Source organism: Ceratotherium simum, chromosome 15, assembly GCF_057802395.1.
Source record: "Ceratotherium simum simum isolate JZ-2026a chromosome 15, ASM5780239v1, whole genome shotgun sequence".
NCBI classification, from domain to species: Eukaryota; Metazoa; Chordata; class Mammalia; order Perissodactyla; family Rhinocerotidae; genus Ceratotherium; species Ceratotherium simum.
In genome coordinates, this window is record NC_141914.1 from 50,224,501 (window position 1) to 50,243,600 (window position 19,100).

At 39.3% G+C, this 19,100-nt stretch overlaps 1 protein-coding gene across 2 annotated transcripts in view; it reads left to right on the forward strand.

Moving 5' to 3' along the window:
* Window positions 1-16,627, forward strand: part of TNIK (TRAF2 and NCK interacting kinase) — a 389,733-nt gene extending 373,106 nt beyond the window's left edge. For both annotated transcript variants that reach the window (XM_004424740.3, XM_087440033.1), the window contains exons 26-31: window positions 579-713; window positions 3,714-3,814; window positions 6,022-6,171; window positions 7,959-8,118; window positions 8,365-8,504; window positions 10,744-16,627. In XM_004424740.3, the coding sequence (XP_004424797.1) occupies window positions 579-713; window positions 3,714-3,814; window positions 6,022-6,171; window positions 7,959-8,118; window positions 8,365-8,504; window positions 10,744-10,827 (770 nt within the window). In that variant the 3' untranslated portion in view covers window positions 10,828-16,627. The remainder of the gene's footprint in view (window positions 1-578; window positions 714-3,713; window positions 3,815-6,021; window positions 6,172-7,958; window positions 8,119-8,364; window positions 8,505-10,743) is intronic.
* The last annotated feature ends 2,473 nt before the right edge of the window (window positions 16,628-19,100 follow it).

Genomic DNA, 19,100 nt, shown 5'->3' on the forward strand with positions numbered 1-19,100 from the left:
CTGCCCTTTCATTCAAAAAAAGAGAGTGAGAACAGCTTGCTTAAATCAGAAACACCCAAAGGTAAAAACAAATTATAAAATGGTTATTTGTCCAAAACACTTGGAGCTGTTTTAACCATAGTCCTGGCAAAGACAACACTTCGATCACACTGGGGACACTGGTTATTGTGCCTTCACACATACACACACACATGCCATTGTAAATAAAAATAAATGAATAGGGGCTGGGCCCATGGCGTAGCGGTTAAGTGCGTGCGCTCCACTGCTGGCGGCCCAGGTTTGGATCCCGGGCACGCACTGATGCTGCTTGTCAGGCCATGCTGTGGCGGCGTCCCATATAAGGTGAAGGAAGATCCGCCAGATGTTAGCCCAGGGCCAGTCTTCCTCAGCAAAAAAAGAGGAGGATTGGCATGGATATTAGCTCAGGGCTGATCTTCCTCACAAAATAAATAAATAAATAAACAAACAAACAGGGCTAAATTAAAAAAAATAAATAAATGAATAATGTGGAGATGGGGAAGGATTGAGAGAAAAAGCTGTCACAGGAGCTTGAAATTAAAGATCTGTTATTTCAACAGGAAAGAAGAATAAGCTACGAGTTTATTATCTTTCATGGTTAAGAAACAGAATACTCCACAATGACCCAGAAGTAGAAAAGAAACAAGGCTGGATCACTGTTGGAGACTTGGAAGGCTGTATTCATTACAAAGTTGGTGAGTCTCAGACAGGGACTGCTTATTCAATACGAATTATTCCACCAAGTTTCATTTAGTTTCTTCTATCAGATAATGACGATATGTTTGTGACCAGTTTGAGATGTTGCTGGACCCTTAAGTATACTTGCATTATCTCCAAAGTCAAATTGCTGAAGTTCAAAGAGTACATTTGTCAGAATAAAGTCCTAGACTCTAGTTTGAACATTTAAATCCACTCCCTTCCAAAGACCCATTAAAATGACAATGAAGGAATAAAAATGCCATAAACCCACAGGGACAAAGGGACCAGGAGAAGAGAAGCCAGCAAATGAAGATGTCAATAAAATTGAACAAGAACAGTTGGATGACTAGGAACAGACCTAGCCAACCAGGAAATGCTGAATTCTAAGTCTGCAGTGAGGAAAGTCATCAAAATCAACCTAGTCACTCAACAGAACCCAGTAAGGCCCAGGACCGGTGACCCCAGGGGTATCTGAGGTGGAGGTGTAGAGTGGGACTGAAAATAGGATTGTTGGAAAGTTGGTGACCAGCAAGTCCTCCAGAACCTAGTTCCTAGCTGGTCAGGCAGCCACCCTCCTCCACTGCAACAGAAGATGAAAGATTGGCACAGTCAATCTGATGATGAGGAATACTGAATTGTGAGGACACACACATACACATACACACCTCCTTTCCCTGTTTAGCTCCCAGAATATTGGCCATCATGCTTAAACTCTCAAACAAGTGATTGAAAGATTTTTCTTTGGATAAACTAAATGGCTAGAAAGAAAAGATATTCAAGTACTAATATTTGAAATGCCATGAAAAAGTCTGCTGTCTAACCACCTTAAAGTGAAGTCTAGCAGTCAACAAGCCCACCTATGCCAGACAATGGGGAAATCCACTAATAGGAAGGAAACTTAAACAGAAAGAAGGGACTTTAGAGGAAAAAGGATAATGAGGAGTGGAAGAAAATTTTCTAAAAAAGAAACTATAATTTCAGAGAGATTAGAAAAACTGTTTCCATAAAAGAATAAGGGCTATTAAAGAAAAAAAAAATACAGCAGGGTTTGGGGGAGATCATTCAGAGACCAAGAAAAAAATCTCAGAAATTAAAATATATTGGTAGGAATAAAAATGTAATAGAAGTGTTAGAAGATAAAGATGAGAAATCTCCAAGAAAGTAGGACAAGAAGAAATAAAAGATAAGAAAATAAAAGGATCAGTCCAAGTGGTTCAGAATCTAAGTAACATAAGTTATAGAAAAAAGAGAAAATAAGAAATGAAAGGGGAGGTAAGTATCAAAGAAAGAATACAAGGAAATTTTCTAGAACTAGGGCCTTGAAATCCCAAAATAAAAAGATTTGTGAGTACCCAGTATAGTGAATGAAAAAAAGACTCACAAGAAGACATATGAGCATAATATTTCAGTACCCAGGAAATGAGAAAATCCTTAAAGCTTGCAGATTATAAGTAAATAAGTAAACAAACAGTTTACATATAATAGACCCAGAATTAGGTGGCCTGGAACTTAGCAGCAGTACTGGAAGATTAGAAAGTGCAAGGCCTTCAAAATTCTGAAGGAAAAATTATTTTCAGCTGGTATTTTATAACCCATCTGCATTAACCAGGGTTCTCCAGAGAAACAGAAACAGTAGGAACCATATATATATATGTATGTATATATAGGCCTAGAGAGAAATCAGTCCGAGCAGAGTGGGATGATGGGGAGGGGTCCAGAAGAGGTGCCTTCAAGAAAAATAAAATGTTATTAATAGATTACCTGCCATGTTTAACTGTATTGAACACATTTACAGCACTAGCAGAAAGTTTACATGTGCTTAGAGATAGAGACATAGAAAATAAGGAAGTGAAAACAATGAGAGAAAACAAGAAAGGAAATATAATTATGGTGTACTATGTGCCTCATTTGTGAACAATAATAATTTGAACACAGGACATTGATTTAACCGAAAATTAAAAATATAACTATTTGAGGGTGTGGGGGAGGAAGAAATATTGAGAGAGAGGAGATGGTTATAAGAGACTAAATCCTTTCCATACTACGAAGTCAGTAGATAATATCTACAACTGAAAAAAATCAAAAACTAACATTATTAGCATGTTATTTAGAAATATAGAAATAAATTGCTGAAGAAGCAGTTTAAACTATATTAAACACAGAATGTGTAAACAGAAGGGCATGTTATAGAAAGAGCTCAGAGAGTAAGAATTTGGTTGGTTATCCTGGGCTGTCCAGTGTCTTTAGGACACCGAATATTCTGTTTGTTCGGATATTTTATAAAGAAAATGACTTTTTACTGTCTTAGTCTGTTCAGGCTGCTATAAGAGAATATCACAGACTGGGTGGCTTATAAACAACAGGAATTTATTCCTTGGAGGCTGAGAAGTCCAAGATCAAGGTGCTGGCAGATACAGTGTCTGGTGAGGGCCCACTTTCTGGTTCATAGACAGCTATCTTTTTGCTACAACCTCACATAGCAGAAGAGGAGAGGGATCTCTCTGGGTTCTCTTTTATAAAAGCACTGATCCCTTATAAATTCCTAATAATTGGAATTCAAATTTGAATAATAAGCAAACATCAGCCTTTATGTCGCTACCCATTTGCTAATTTTTCTCCCATCTTGCCATACCATCCCTCAGCTACTTTCATGTGGGTGAACATATAAGCCAGGCAAGGAAACATGAAGGATATTATACAGATTCTTACTGCAATGAATAATTCACATCTAGACCTAGTGGTTAAAGACAGTCCTAAGCCAGTTACATCTTTCGATGAAGAAAAGAGCCTTCAATATGAAGCAAAAGGCCTCAAGTATTCTGCAGACCAAGTACACTAAAGGAAGTTAAATCTATATCTATGAGAAAATCCCACACTGAGAGCATCACTGTCAATTATGGCTTTATACATATATATTTACATATTGTGGCTTACACATTAATACAAAAACTTCAATAAATGATATACTTTTTTAATTCATAATTTTTCTATTACAGTTAAATATGAAAGGATCAAATTCTTGGTGATTGCCTTAAAGAATGCTGTGGAGATATATGCTTGGGCTCCTAAACCATATCATAAGTTCATGGCATTTAAGGTAAGCAGGCATGTGATTACCTAAAAAGGGCTTGTTTTTTTATTTTAGGTTCCCACCAGTTAACACAGTGGTCTGGCTTGTACGGAGACTAGTACCAATTTTCCTGTATATAATAAACCTCTTTTAAAAGTGTAGGAACTCTTAGATTTATTATTCTAAAAGTAAAGACTAAGTATTAGTAAATGCTATTAAATGAGTCAAATTAAAATTTGGGTACACTCTTCTCCATTTCAGGTCTATGAATCATCATCTCCAAGTGGCATTTAGTATGGAATGGTTTGCAGGCAAAGCATTGATTGTGATATTAAGCAATGAGATTCATTATACAGCCACCTTACTAGGGCACTCGCTGATATTTTGTCTGAAAAGGCAGACCAACAGCAGCACTGAATCTCAAGGTCGAACTGAGTCTCTAAATCTTATAATCCTCTTAAGCCTTTTGGGGTAAAGTCTCCAATACTCACTTGATGCTCATATATCCCCATTGCTATTGGACTTCTCTGAAATGAATACTGAATGTAGTCACGTATGGAAATGGCCTAGTTTCTCTGCGTTCTTCAATTTTGATTGCTTTTTCATATTTGACCTTGTCTGAGTCTGTACCCACCATGGTTGGATTGATCACTTATGAGATTCAACAGAAATGGGATGGGGATATGCTAGTCTCGTTGACCCCAGCTCATGAAAGCTGATCCCAGAATGCCAGAAGGACCAGCACTTGCAGGCACTCTGATGTTTTCAGAGCTGCATAGTCTATCCACAGCCAATGTGAATTCATCCTCTGTTCACTCTCGTGCTCTGCCTGTGTCTCTCTCTTTATATCTCCTTGGCCCTCACTTTGTCTCCCCACCTTTGTGACTCTTATCTCCCTTTGACCCTGTATATATTCTTTCTTGCCACACATGCCATGTGAGGGCAGAGGCTGCCTTGGGAACATTTATGAGGCCCTCTTCAGGGCTGAGTCACCCCACTTGTAACTTGTTCCTTTAGCTCAAGGGGCTCATTTGTGATGTGCTCAGGAAGATATATTCATCAATGGAAATGGGCTTCCCTCCATAACCCCACTTTTATGGAGAGAAATTTTTGGAATGCATTAGGTTAGTAACAACACTTAAGGGATGACTCCTAAAAGCTAAAGTGGCACTGCTGTTCTGCCAAAATCTCTCTCCCCACAAGCTTTTCAATCAAGATTCCATTCCCATTCTGGTTCTGAAGTTACCACCATCAGTTTACCAGCCAAAGTGCATGAGAGAGTGCAAAATGCTTTTTCAGCAGACCACACCCAGCCTAGAAAGAGGGAAGAACACAGGCAAGGACTTAAACAGGAAAGACAAGCTGGCAGGGGTTCGAGCCCTCCCATAGACGAGGATATGAGGCTAGAGCCTCTCATGCTGGCAAAAGATGAAGAGGAACGGGTCTGTTAGGTGGCAGTGCATTATAGCTGAGGCATTTGTGGTTTCACAATTTCTCTCCCAGACTTCAAGGCCTAATAAAGGTAGAGTGTGGATTAAATAAGAGCAGAGGAAAATTGACAGCTAGATGGGGCTCAGGCTCTGGATTCAAACACAGAGAACCCTGATAAACTTGATTGGAGCTCTCTTTTTTTCCTCTCTAGTTAAACCCAACTAGCTCACGTAAGTCATGAGTCTTGAGATGTTCCATCCCTACCTTCCTTCTCTATCACCCAAACCCAAGTCTCAGATCTCAACATTAGCTTAGAGAAAGTGCTAATTTTATGCCTACTCACTCACTCACTGAAGGAAAATCAGAACCAGAGCATGCCCATTAATCCTGAACAGGCTTAGCACAGAGCTGGCCCAGCTGCCCAACCAGGCTATCTCTGGGAAGGAGAGGGGCCAGAGAGGTAACTGGACCTTCTTCTGAGGGAAAAGGCTAGAAATAAACAGGAAAGAACAGCAGCACCCAGGCACCAAGTTTTTAATATATGATGACACTGTCAAAATTGACAACTGTAAACCAGCTTCTCTGCCCTGGAGGACAAGGGGTGGAGAAGGGGGCGCAAATGGATAGTAGACCCTTTCTCCTAGAACCAGAATATGAGATAGACCTAAAATTGAAAGAGAAATTTCCTGGTTTTTCAGTTTAAGAAAGCCAGACATTAACTTCCACCAGGCAACGGCTAAAGGAAAAAATTATGAAGATGATCTCTTTGAATGATGCGGACACTCATGGGGTGATTTTTAAAGTCTTTTGCAGATCTCCAGCACAAGCCACTGCTTGTTGATCTCACAGTAGAAGAAGGTCAAAGATTAAAGGTTATTTTTGGTTCACACACTGGTTTCCATGTAATTGATGTTGATTCAGGAAACTCTTATGATATCTACATACCATCTCATGTAAGTTCCTGGAAGCAGACTGTCAAGGCGCTTTGTACAACAACCTCAATGTACTAAGAGATTTGCTTGTGTACATTTCTAATGGAAGTCATGCTAACTTTTACTAATCAGTAAAGTAGATGGACTTTTGGCTTTCACTAAATAGACAATGCTTTTAATAAATAAAACATGTAAATTTAATTTTTATGACTACTTAAAACTGAGTAACACATAATAGCAATTATTTGCCATTTATTGGACATGTCTCACTGGACTTTAGAATAAAATACATATGATGTTTTTCCTTCAAGGGCATAAATTCTGTTTTTTAAGCAACAGTATAATAGATGAGTTCCTATTTTCAGTTTTTGAAGGGAGATTGGTTCATTTTATGCAGGAGAAGGCCAGTGGTCCTTTTTCTGCTATTTTTGTTCCTCTCTCCAACTTGAGGGCAGTGTGGTGTAGTAGAATCAAACACAGTGGAGTGCATACCCTGGCTCTAGCATATATTTGCTTTGCAATAATGGACACATTAGGTAGCCTCTCCAGCCCTCAGCTTTCACCTCTGTAAGATGGGGATTAAAGGATCTATCCCTTAGGGTTATCATCAGCATCAAGTACTTGGCACAGGGCCCTGCAAATTGTAGTATCAATATTACTATACTGACACATTGCCTGAAACATGACATTTAAAGGGAAATGCTGCACATGGTCTCACTTAGTAGGATTGGTGCAGTGTAAGTTGTGTTTCTTGTATGTAGTCCCAAGGCTAACGTTCAGTGGAAACTATCAGGAAAGTCTCAGGCCTAATCTGTTGCTGATTGGTATTTTGAGAGTCTAAAGACTTCACTCCAAAGAAGCACACAACTGAAAACAGTTGTTTTAGTACATGACACACATACTATCTCTCTCACACACATGCAACATTCATTGCTGCATGACAGCTTTTCACCCATGTGTGTGTATGTGCACACAGGACTCCCAGCTCGTGTTCTTGGTGAGGTGACTGGGGCATCACCATTATCATCCTTGATCCTCTTGTTCCTATCCACCAAGCTACCTGTTGGACTGCCACAACATTCTCAACCAGGGGATCATGGCAGCACCACATCTCTTTTCCTAGAACAAGTCAGTTTACACTTATTTCCATAGTATGATTTTTTTTTTAATGAGTGGGAATTATAAATTTTTTTCTAAACTAGGCATTAATTTAGATTATTGTGTTATTTAGGCACCCAGCTAAACAATCTGTGTTATATGCTCATAGCCCATTTGATAAGAGTCCATTTTGGTCCCACCTTTTGACCCCATTTAAGCTATCTATCAGATTCAGCTGGTTTGCATTCTCCTCGCCTTTTTTGGAAGTAGATGGAAAACGTGATTTTCAATGTTCACAAGACGTGCTCAAATCCCAATTCTACAAAACACTAGCGTAGCTCTGGTCAAGTTACACAGCCCTCTGAGATGCAGTTGCCTCATCTATAGACAATGGTATCTACCATGGGGAGCTGTTCTAAGGACTAGAAATTATGTATGAAAGGGGCCCAGTGCTTGGCACAAAGGAGGTCCTCCATAGTTGTAGTTGTTATTGTTTTTAGGAACAGGTAAATTGGATTCTCGACCTAGTACCTAAGTTTGTATTTGACATGTTGTTGGTTAAATTAAGCAAAGCAAAATGTCAGTCTCTAGAGTGAAAATGGAAAAAAAAAAAAACAAACCCCACCTCTTTTTTGCAATTCTAGAGCTTAATAGTGAAGATGCTGTCTTATTTTTAAGAGAATAATGTCCGGCCTTTCTTTGTCTTCTAGATTCAGGGCAATATCACTCCTCATGCCATTGTCATCTTGCCTAAAACAGATGGAATGGAAATGCTTGTTTGCTATGAGGATGAGGGGGTGTATGTAAACACCTACGGCCGGATAACTAAGGATGTGGTGCTCCAATGGGGAGAAATGCCCACGTCTGTGGGTAGGTTAACCATTCCTTATCTCCTTCAGCAGTTACACCCCCCAAATGAAACGAAAGTCAAGAAATGTGAAACAACCATTTGATTCCACAAAAAAAAAAAAACAGTCTGTGAATAACACTTGTAAGACTTGCTTTGTCTGTTTATCTCAAGTCGTTTGTCATTTTTGTGGTTAAGATGTGAACAGATGCTATGAGTTATTGCCCATCTAATGTTTTTAATGCAGTTTTGGAAATTCCTTTTGACAGCCTACATTCATTCCAATCAGATAATGGGCTGGGGCGAGAAAGCTATTGAGATCCGGTCAGTGGAAACAGGACATTTGGATGGAGTATTTATGCATAAGCGAGCTCAAAGGTTAAAGTTTCTATGTGAAAGAAATGATAAGGTAAATCCGTTTCAACATTTGCATTAGTGTTTGCATTTTAAGAGACCACCAGGTACCTGTGAAACCTTCATTTTTCCTTTATACTGATTCAAATCACATCTATGTTAAACAATCAATATTATCTTGAAATGGCATTATTTGGTTTGATTCATGTGAACCCTCAAAATATATTATTCACATATCAAAAAAGACATAAAAACATGTAAAAATTTCTTGTAAACTCTTAGTAACTTTTGTGGCCTGCAGGCCTTATGATGACTCAGCAGACACCCCAAATTCTTCTAAGCACTTAGAAAAGTTGGCCCATCATTAATCATCTCACAGTGGGTCAACTTTATACTCCACTTTTAGACTTTTCACAAAGTCACTATCGGGATCTCACCCATCACATTATATTCACCTTTAAATGTAAAACATTTGACATGTAGAAATATAAACTTTTTAAAAATATCACCCATTCCTTAAGGAATACACAATCACAAACTCAACTAGTGCCATGCCCTGTGTCATTCCAGCCATGTTTCTTCTGAAGAGTCATAGGGGGACTGTTTTCCAGTGCAAGTGAAATTGGCGGTGTCCATCTGGCATGATCAGTCGCCTCAGAAGGACTCTGCAGCAGTGCTGCTTCTCCCTTGCCCTCCCTGTAGACTGGCCCAGAGTTTTCAGTAGCTAAGCTGTACTGCGTTTGTGAATTCATCCTTTGTGACTATGGCCAACTTAGAAATGCTGTTCCCCAAACAGCAGACATAAACACCTATACAAAAGAATGTGATGAGTTGAACAGACATACATCTTTTGGTCCACCCCGGTTACCCAGAGGCCAGGCTGGTCTTAGTCCAACCCTGGAGGTGTAAGTCTAGACTAGATTCAACCCTGGCCAACTACTATGATCTAGTGTGGTCTGGTGTGGTCTGGGTGGCCAAGAGCTGCGGGTGGCAAAGATGGTTCCAGGGCCTCACCAGAGTACACCAGAAGACAGACCTGACCCCTAGTAAAACTCCAGCCCTCACCTAGTCTCTGGGGATCATAAGACTAGGCGTGATGTAGCATTGACCCCCACACTCCAGTTCATTGAAGACCCACCCCAGCAAGCCTTTTCTAAGGCTTGCCATGCCCAAACCCTCAGAAGCAGGCTGGGACCACACCAGTATCTGGGGCCCCGAGGTTTAGAGCCCAGGGGGCACACAACCTGAAGAGAACAGCAGCCCTTTCTTTCTTTCCCTCATTGTGTTTCCATGGGTCCTTTGTGCTTCCCCATTTGATTCATTGATCCTAACAGTAGCTTTACTTACATATGTAGCATTAGCTGAATGACAAGCATTTCCACAGAACTTCCTAAGAAGTTGTTGGGGGAGAGAGCATTCTTCTGAAGAAGCTGTGGAAATGAAGTAGCAGAGACTTTATACTAGTGACAAAAGTAAATGCCTTGAACCAAAGTTTGGTGTTGGCTGATTTAAGGGCTAGGCCACAGCCCAGGATATTCGTTTCCTAGGGCAGTGGTTCATTGACATTCAGCTCAAGCAAGCAATAACCCAAATCTTGCTCAGTTCTCTCAGTTGTTTAATAAAATCATTTAACAGACCCTGACGTAATGGACTGTGGTTCTGCTTATTAATGCCATTATCTCCTTTGGCCTAGGATATGCCTGCGTCAGCACAGAAGCCAAGTGTTAACTCTTGAAATGCCAAAGTGAACAGGTGTTAAACACCTTACCCAATTTGACCGCAACCTTTTTTTTTTTTTTTTTTTAATTTTAAATCTGAGAACTCAAGTCAGTAGGCCCAAAATTCCCCCTTGACTTTGGGAATTTGAAGGGATTCTCTTCAATCTCAAACTCTGCCCTCTTGTCATTATGGGGGAGAGAGGGGAGCCTCTGTGGTTTTTTAGAAACTAACAAAGGACCTGTTGTGTCCTAGGCCAGAAATCCAGCACGTTATCCTAGCACAAAACTCCCTTTTAAAATGTGAGCACCCAAAGGGATGTTGCAAATCAAGGTATAGCCCCTTCCGTGTCCCTGAAGGCCAATACCACATAAGTAATAGTAACAATCAAAGTAATAAGGGCAGGAGTGTTTACAAAGGATGTACTGTATTAAAAGGCACTTTATAAACATCAGCCATGGGTCCTAAGAGCTGACACATGGCAAGGATAGGACATGTGAAAGAAAAAGGATGGACGATTGAAGAAAAGAGGGAAAGAAACCATGCAGTTGAACTAACTTCTTTTTAATTTCAAACAGGTATTTTTTGCATCCGTGCGATCTGGAGGAAGTAGCCAAGTGTTTTTCATGACCCTCAACAGAAATTCCATGATGAACTGGTAACAGAAGAGCACTTGGCACTTATCTTCATGGCGTTATTTCTAATTTAAAAGAACATAACTCATGTGGACTTATGCCAGTCTAGAGGCAGAATCAGAAGGCTTGGTTGAACGTACCACTTTCCCCTTTTCCTCTCCCTCCTCCCGTCCCAATACAGTCCATCTTTCAATGTTGCAGCCTGGTTGAGAATGAGAGAAAAAGGTGGCAGGAATTTCCAGGAGATCCCCAAGAATGCTGCGTTGTCTGTGGACAAAGATGGACCATGTGCCCTTCGGAGTTAGGGATAGAAACAAATATTGTGTGCTCTTATGATTAAGCTGTGTTATGGTGGATTTTGAGTTTTGTTTTGGGTTTTTTTTCTACCTTTTTTTCTTTACCCTCTTACTTTGTAAGAATAGGGAGAGAATGCATACTGAGAAAATGAGTCTGTTTTTAATTCTGTCTGCCTGCTAGCTTTAAGTTTATGATATGTTGTCAAATTTCCAATTTCAAATGGTGAGAGACAGCACAATAAATGTACCTTATCTCCTTACACTGAAGGCCATAACTGCATCATGGGGTAATTTTAGAACTCTTTTGCCTTCACCAACCCAAAAGGTTGCTTTTTGATAGCAACTGGCTAATGGATTTTTAAAAGAGAAGAAAAATACTAGTTTTCCCCTCTTTGGGAAAATAGATTTTAAATGGCTAAACTACTAGCTTTAGACTAATAAAATCAACTACCATTTTTGTGAGTCTGACAGGCCCTATTTTTATATGGGCTTGCACAGAATGGAGTATGTTGAATGGGATAGTAGTGCCATTGAGTTGAGTTGGCTCTCGCAATTGAGGGGCTCCATAACACAACTTTCCCTCAGCTATGATGCAATAGATCAGGGCAAAAGATGGGATGACAGATGGGGTCAGACAGAAAGAGCTTCTGGGAAACAAGCTAAAATACAGATAGATACACATTCTTTTTTTAAATGCTCAAAGCCTCCCAGCTGAGAGGTCACTCAGTTCGGGCTTCATTAGGAGTGATACTGTTGAGTTCTTTCTGGGAATTGGGGAGTGAATGACATTCAGGCTCTGGTCATTCCCAGCTTTCTCCTGAGGGTGCCACTTTCTCAACATGAAAACTGTGACTGAAAAAATAATAATAATAAATGTTTCTAAGATGCCTGTGTTCTCTCTGGGTTGGTGAGAGAAGGGACTAGACTACTGCGCCTGCCTGAAACACAGCAGGCATCATTGGTTCCAATTTTATAGAACTTGAAAGCAGGGCTTTGGCCAAAATTCTGAGACCCTAATCATTTTACCTTCCTCTAAATTACCCGACACACGGTAAACAACATTCGTGCAGAGATATGTATGTATTTACTTCAGGTTGACTTGTGTCCTTATAAACTCTTACTCGGATGATTTGAACTTTACGTGACTGTCTGGATTTTTTTTTCCAAAGCTCCAAGCATGGCCGCCTGTGGTATCAAGGTGTTGCAAAACGATATCTGTGTTGCGCTTCCTGTTTTAACCTACCTCGTTTTGTTTGTTTTTGTTTCACTGTTCATCACAGCAGTGTTATCTCCAGGACACATATAGAGAGCTCAACTGGCAATCTCAGGTGTATTTAATATTTAAAAAAAACAAAATAAAACAAAAAACAGTAGTTGACCAAATTGTTGTTCTTGAAAAAAAAAATCCAACAACAACAAAATCTAATGTGGCTTGTTTCTGGAGAAAACAATTACGGTAAAGGTCAAAAACAAAAACCTATGATCCCGTTGATTTTGCCTAAATACATGAGCAGCTGATGTACTATTAATGAGAACGACACACACATTAGGAAAATGGAGCTATTTCAATCTGGTGGTTTGGGCAAGGGGGAGAAAGGAAGGGGAAATATTCTGGTTTCTAAAGTAGATGATTATGCCCCTCCTTGTAAAGGTGGTTGTCATTTGCATTTATTTTAAGCAGGTAACACACAGGAATGGAATTGAGGATTATCTTCAGGCGATCACCGAGATGTCCTCATCATGGTCCCTTTAGCTCTCAAAAGCAATGAAATCCTCCCGTTCTCATTTTTACTGCTGTGGTTCTGCTGCTAAACAATATTATCTTCACAAATTCCATGCAACAAATTCCGCTATAACTTTTTGGATTGAATTTAACAACTACTGTAATTGAAAACTGACATGGACAAAATATATTGAATTGGGTCTCATCCCCGAATGTGATTGCCACCAGCTCTTTATATTGCTGCTGTGGTATTTTAAATCAGAAGCTTCTTTAAATTATGTTGCAAACTGATCTTTGTTTTTATGTTTTGTTTTATTTTTATTTCTAAGTGATAAGTTTGAAACACACAGCTTTAAATGATTTTTTTATTGTGGGATTTTGGGTACAGTTAAGAAATAAAAGGGAATCATTGTGTTTAAACATAAGGTAGTTTGTGAATGTATTTTTTAAAATCTAGATTCACTGAAAGAAAAAATCATAAAACAATATTAATGCAGTCTTGTTTACAGTATGTACAGTGACATAACATAGAACATGAGCTTTTCTGGTGCCAACAACAATAAAACACAGACGTTAAACATCAAGCCATGCCTTTATATTTTTGTACAAATATTTTACACTGAGTACAAGGCAAAACCAAATTTAAAAGGGCCCCCCACAAATCTGTGCTCCTTAAAAGATATCTAAAGAATTCTTTGAAGCTTTTATCTTCACAAATACATTTTCCTCCATCAGGACAGGCCCTCGCCCTGATATACTGAGGTCTAGGTCATGCAGAATATTTCAGAATGCTGTCCTTGTAACAATTCCCAACTTTTTGGTTTGCTTTAATTCTTTTTTTTTTTTTGGCGGGGAGAGGATTGTGCTTTTCATCCATCTTAATAGCATCTTAATAAAAATTTCTATAGTTTTGAAACTAGTTTTTGAAATGAATTAGTTTCAGTTTTTAGTTTCAGTTTTTCCTGTAGGGGATATCGTCTCTAGAACTCGCTGGCTCATTTTATTTTTATTTTCTTATGAAAAGAAACTGAGCCCTCCCCCCAAAGTAAGTTTCACTATATCTTTTCAGTCCTTGCTGCTCTAAATTGATAATCACGCAGCAAAAATCCACTGAGACTGCCTACACCATAGTTTAAGTCTAAGGTCTGATAGGTGACCATCATTCCTAGGTGCCAGTCATTGCCAGGACATTGTAGCAAGGATTCCTGCATCCAGTGGGTGGTAGGAATGGATGACCTATAAGATCCCTTCAAATGATGAGAGAGTCCTCCCATGCCAGTTGTATTCAGACCATTGTGATTGCACACAGTATGAATGAAGACATCTAGTACTATGTTCCACACAAAATCCAATGGCTCTATTTAGATAGATCTCATTTTTCTTGAAGACTTTTAAACAATGCTTCAAGAAGAACTAGAGCTATTTCAGCAGTATAGATTAAGGTACTGATGAAATCCCACAAGGCCACTTGGACAGGGACTCCGTTTTTCTAACACATTGACGTGTTACCTTTCCAAGATACACTCCTTACATACTTTGCATCAAGTACACATTTTTAAAAAGCATCTTAATTCCTGGTTGTCAAGACCTACTAACAGTTTTCTGTCTGCTCTTGTGACTCATTGGTAATTTGTGTCTCTGGTCCCTCCTGTGCAGTAGATTAGAAAGATGTGAAATTCAGGCCAGAGCCATTTTGGTTTTGTCCATTGCCAGACAAGGAAGCAGCTGAAGTCTGACCTCACATTCCATGAAGTTAAAAAATATACATATTTTCCCTACTATTATGTGTCGCAGTTCCCGTCACCGTATTCTTGAAATGTGGAAGAGCTCTTTGTGTTAATAGTGTGTGCTGTCTTTGAAAGTCTGCTTGAACAGGCATCACTTGCATTTGTGCTGATTGCTTTAAAAGATGTGCTACATTTTTTTAAGAAAGAAGATACAGCTACTGATCAAACTTTTAATCACTGGAGGAAAATAGGAGAATATCCACAACACGCTGATAACAATTCTGAATGCCTATCATGCTCCAGATATTCCCAAATCCCCTCTGATACTATGTCCTGACCGTCTCAACAATTTCTGTGAATTGTTTTTTTTTTTATAATTTTATTTATTTATTTTTTTCCCCCAAAGCCCCAGTAGATAGTTGTATGTCATAGATGCACATCCTTCTAGTTGCTGTATGTGGGATGCAGCCTCAGCATGGCCAGACAAGCGGTTCGTCGGTGCGTGCCCGGGATCCAAAGCCGGGCCGCCAGCAGCGGAGTGCGCGCACCTAACCGCTAAGCCACGGGGCCGGCCCTGTGAATTGTTAGTTACCTTTTTATTCCTTAAAAATTTAAATCTGACCAAATCAAACACAGCATAACAAACAAACCGACCCAAAACTGGCCTCCCCTGAGACTACATAATTACAACATAAAATCCAAAAGTCTAAATTTGATTTCATTTACCTGCCAATATTTCTCATAAATGCCGCTACATTTTGATCTTGATCAGTATAGCAATAGCAGGAACGCTAAAGTGTGCTGTTCATTCATGGGTCTCAAAATGGGTATAAAGTGATCTCTTTTCAGAAGCTCTAGCAAAGAAGAAAACCTCTTGAGAATTTGCAAGTTCAAAACTGACCATTTGTACATTTCTACTAAACATTTTTAGTGCTGTTTGATTTCCATACTGTATCATTGTTCTGGGAATTTTTCCATAGACAATTAGAATATTCAAAAATTTACATAGCATTAAACAGTAGGAGACCATAACACTCTCTGCTTTGAATTTTACATATTCTTCTGGGCCTGCCATTCCAGAAACAGCCAGAATGCACCAAAATAAAAATCCCCATAAAAGCATTTTTAAAACAAAAGTCCCTGGATAAGTTTTGAGATATTTAAATCTAAATCAAAATCTTGGACTCTGTGTCCATGATGCCAAACATTTAGATGAAGACTAGAAAATATAGTTAAAAATAGAAATGTTCTAAAGTTTCCAGATTTTTGGCTTTGTGTAGACATCTTCAAACTGACTCAATTCCTTGCATGATAGGGTTTGGTTTTGATGGTTTGTTTTTATCAGCACTGAGTTGCCTTGCACTATTGAGGCTGAGCAAATGCTGGTGGAAAGGTGAGTCTTCATTTCCAGCAGTGGATCATGATTTGTACATAGCAAATATCCATGCCCCAATATCCCCTTCCCCTTATCTTTTCCCCTGGGGTTAGTGTTAAGGAATAATAATACTGTATTGTGATTTATTTAAAAACCTCATACATTACCCTGAGTCAGAATTTCAAATGTTAGGTGACAGCAAGAAAAGAATCTGCAGCAGGAAAAAAAGATGACAGCTTGGATGAATTTTAAAATTGGATGTTGTGAAACTATTTTTGTGCATTTTAGGTGTCTTATTTGCAATGTTAACATAAGTGTAGAGATGCCAAATTTATAATATTGGAAGAGAAAACTATCATTTTGCTATGCCTACAAGTGTTTACATTGTTTAAATCTCTAGTTTTCTAAAGTGTTTTAAATTGTCAAAAATGTGCTGAAACTGGAGAAGTCTCACCTGTGTCAGGATGTAAAAGAAGAAAATCTTCTTGGCATATTTTCTAGTCTGAACCTTTTGGTTCTTTCAAGTATTTTTTTCTTGCATACAAAAAGCCTGCAGTTATTGTTGTCTACAGTTGTTCCAAGCAGTAGTTAGAAATGATTTGGTACGTTCCAAGCCAGGGTTTTCCCATACAGTCACTGCCACACCCTGGGATATATTATTTTATGTTATCTCTGTCAAAATGTGAATAATAAAACATTAATGGTGGTAGGATGCCTGCTTGTTCCTCATTTCTACTTCCAGGGTATTATCCGTCCCTCCTCCTAAACACCCAATGCTTTGAAATTCTTGCCATCAGCCTATAGTCTCTTGTTCCCTTCAGTCACTCCCCTTCATTGCTTAAGCATTTTAGTTTTTGACTCACTGTCACTATCTCTAACACCACCCTCTCTTAATCCTTGGTGATTTCGATATCTGCTTAGACAATCCTGCAAATAATCTGGCTTCTCACTCAGTGTCTTGATCTCGACCAGTGAAACTTACATTACCAATTACTACACCATGTTGTCAGTCGATAGCACCGCCTCACCTCAAGCAATTCTTCCCATTTGCTCTAGGTAGATCCCATCCAACCTCACCAAATAGAGGCCATTGCTCCAACAATCTCTCCCTCTCGCCTGCATCACCAAATTTTCCCATTCTATTAGAAAATTTCACTACATTCATGCTGCTGTCCCTCATCTTATAAAACACCTTCCTTGGCCCCATTACCCTCCCTAACTACCATCTTACTTATTTGCTCCCCTTCACAGAAAAACTCCCCAGAGGGAATTGTGTATACTTACTGTCTCCTATTCCTCTCCTCCCTTGGTCTCTTGAGCCAACTGAGATCAGGCTTTCATTCTCACCATCGTAGCTCTTGCTAAGGACAGGAGTGATCTCCATTGCTGTCAAATGCAATGGTCAGGTCTCTAACTTTAGGCTGCTTGACTTATCTGTAGTCTTTGACACAGTTAATGACTCCTTCCTTCTTGAAATACTTTCTCTGCTCTGGGACATCCCTTTCCTGTTCTTCTCTCAACTCTCGGGCCACTTCTCAGCCTCCTTCAGAGTTCCTGGAGTGCCCAGCACTGGACATCCCCTCTCTAAGTGATCTCTTCCAGTCTTAGAGCTTTAAAAACCATTTATACACTGACAGTACCCACATTTTTATCTCCATCCCTAACCACTTTCTTGAGCACAAGATTTATATATCTAACTTCCTACTTGACGTCTTCATTTGGATGTGTAACTGGTATCTCAAACTTGACATGTCCCAAACCAATTTGCACCCTGCCCACCATTCTACTCCCATTACAGTCTTCCCTATGACAGTAAATGGCAATTCTGTTCTTCCAGACCAGAAAATCTTGTAGTTACCCTTAAGTTTTCTCTTTCACATACCAGATCCTATCCATTAAAAAAAAAATTGTTTTTCCTAGCTTTAGAATATATCCAGAATGCAGTCTGACTCCATGCCACTTCTTGCCTGAGATGACACTTTTAAAACATATACTAGGTTATGCCACTTTTCTGCTCAAGTTCTCAAGGCCTTCCCATTTCACTCAGAATGTCAATGTCCTTACAATGGCCTATAACGCCCTAATTAATCTGACCTACCGTTTGCCCCATCCCCAACCACCACTACCACTTCTCTGACCTCATCTATTTCTCTAGTTCATCTTGCCACAGCCACACTGCCTTCCTTGCTTCACCTAGAGTATCCTCAGAACGTGCTCCTGTCTCAGGGTCTTTGCCCTGGCTGTTTCCTCTGTCTGGAAATCTCTTCTCCCACATGTCTGCGTGACTTGCTCCTTCCTTCCTTTAGGTCTCTGCATAAATATTTCTTTACTATCAGAGGCCTATATAAAATAACCTCCAATTCCCTACTCATTTCTGCTTTATTGCCTTTCATAGCACGTACCAACTTCTGCTTTGTTCACTGGTCAATCTCCAGTACTTAGAAGAATGCCTGGCAAATAGTAGTCACTCAATAAGTATATACTGGATGAATGAATGAATGAAAATAAACAATAACAGCTTTACAATGGAAAAAAAGTATAGAACTATATGGGTATCTTCATTTCAACATGAAAACAAAAAGCTGTGTCCAAAGTCTATATCATAAAAGCATAGGTTTGCTTTCATGTAGGAAATAGAAAATCTAGTGGATTTTCTTTCCTGGAAGGCCATTGTGGATGGAAAACACCTAGCTATGACCCTAGCTATACTTTCCTGCTCCATGAATCATCTTAACAGGCCCAACTGCAAGGCTGGAGGAGAGGCTGTCATATAAAACCTTGAAAAAAGTAGCATTTCAAAACTCTTACATTTCTACAGATAATGATCCATTTTAAGCTATTGGTATTGCAATAAGTGCAGAGTTATTGGAAGTTGGAGGGAGGATTCTGAATTTTGTTTTCTGGTCTAAATGTCTAAAAATGACAATAACAACAACCATTTTTTCTTTCTAAAGCAAGAAATAAACAACAGTAAAATGTCCTCCTGCCAAATGAAGCTTCAAGAAGGCCTAACGACATTTGGGTCTCATCATTTTTCCAAGTGACAATAGTTCTGAGGCCTCCCTGGGCAGCCTCTAACATCTGTATGTATTCAGCTCCACTGAATGTTGTTGCATGAAATTTCATTGTAGGAAACTGACACATGCCTTCTGATGACTTTATTGTTTCACTCAGTCTTG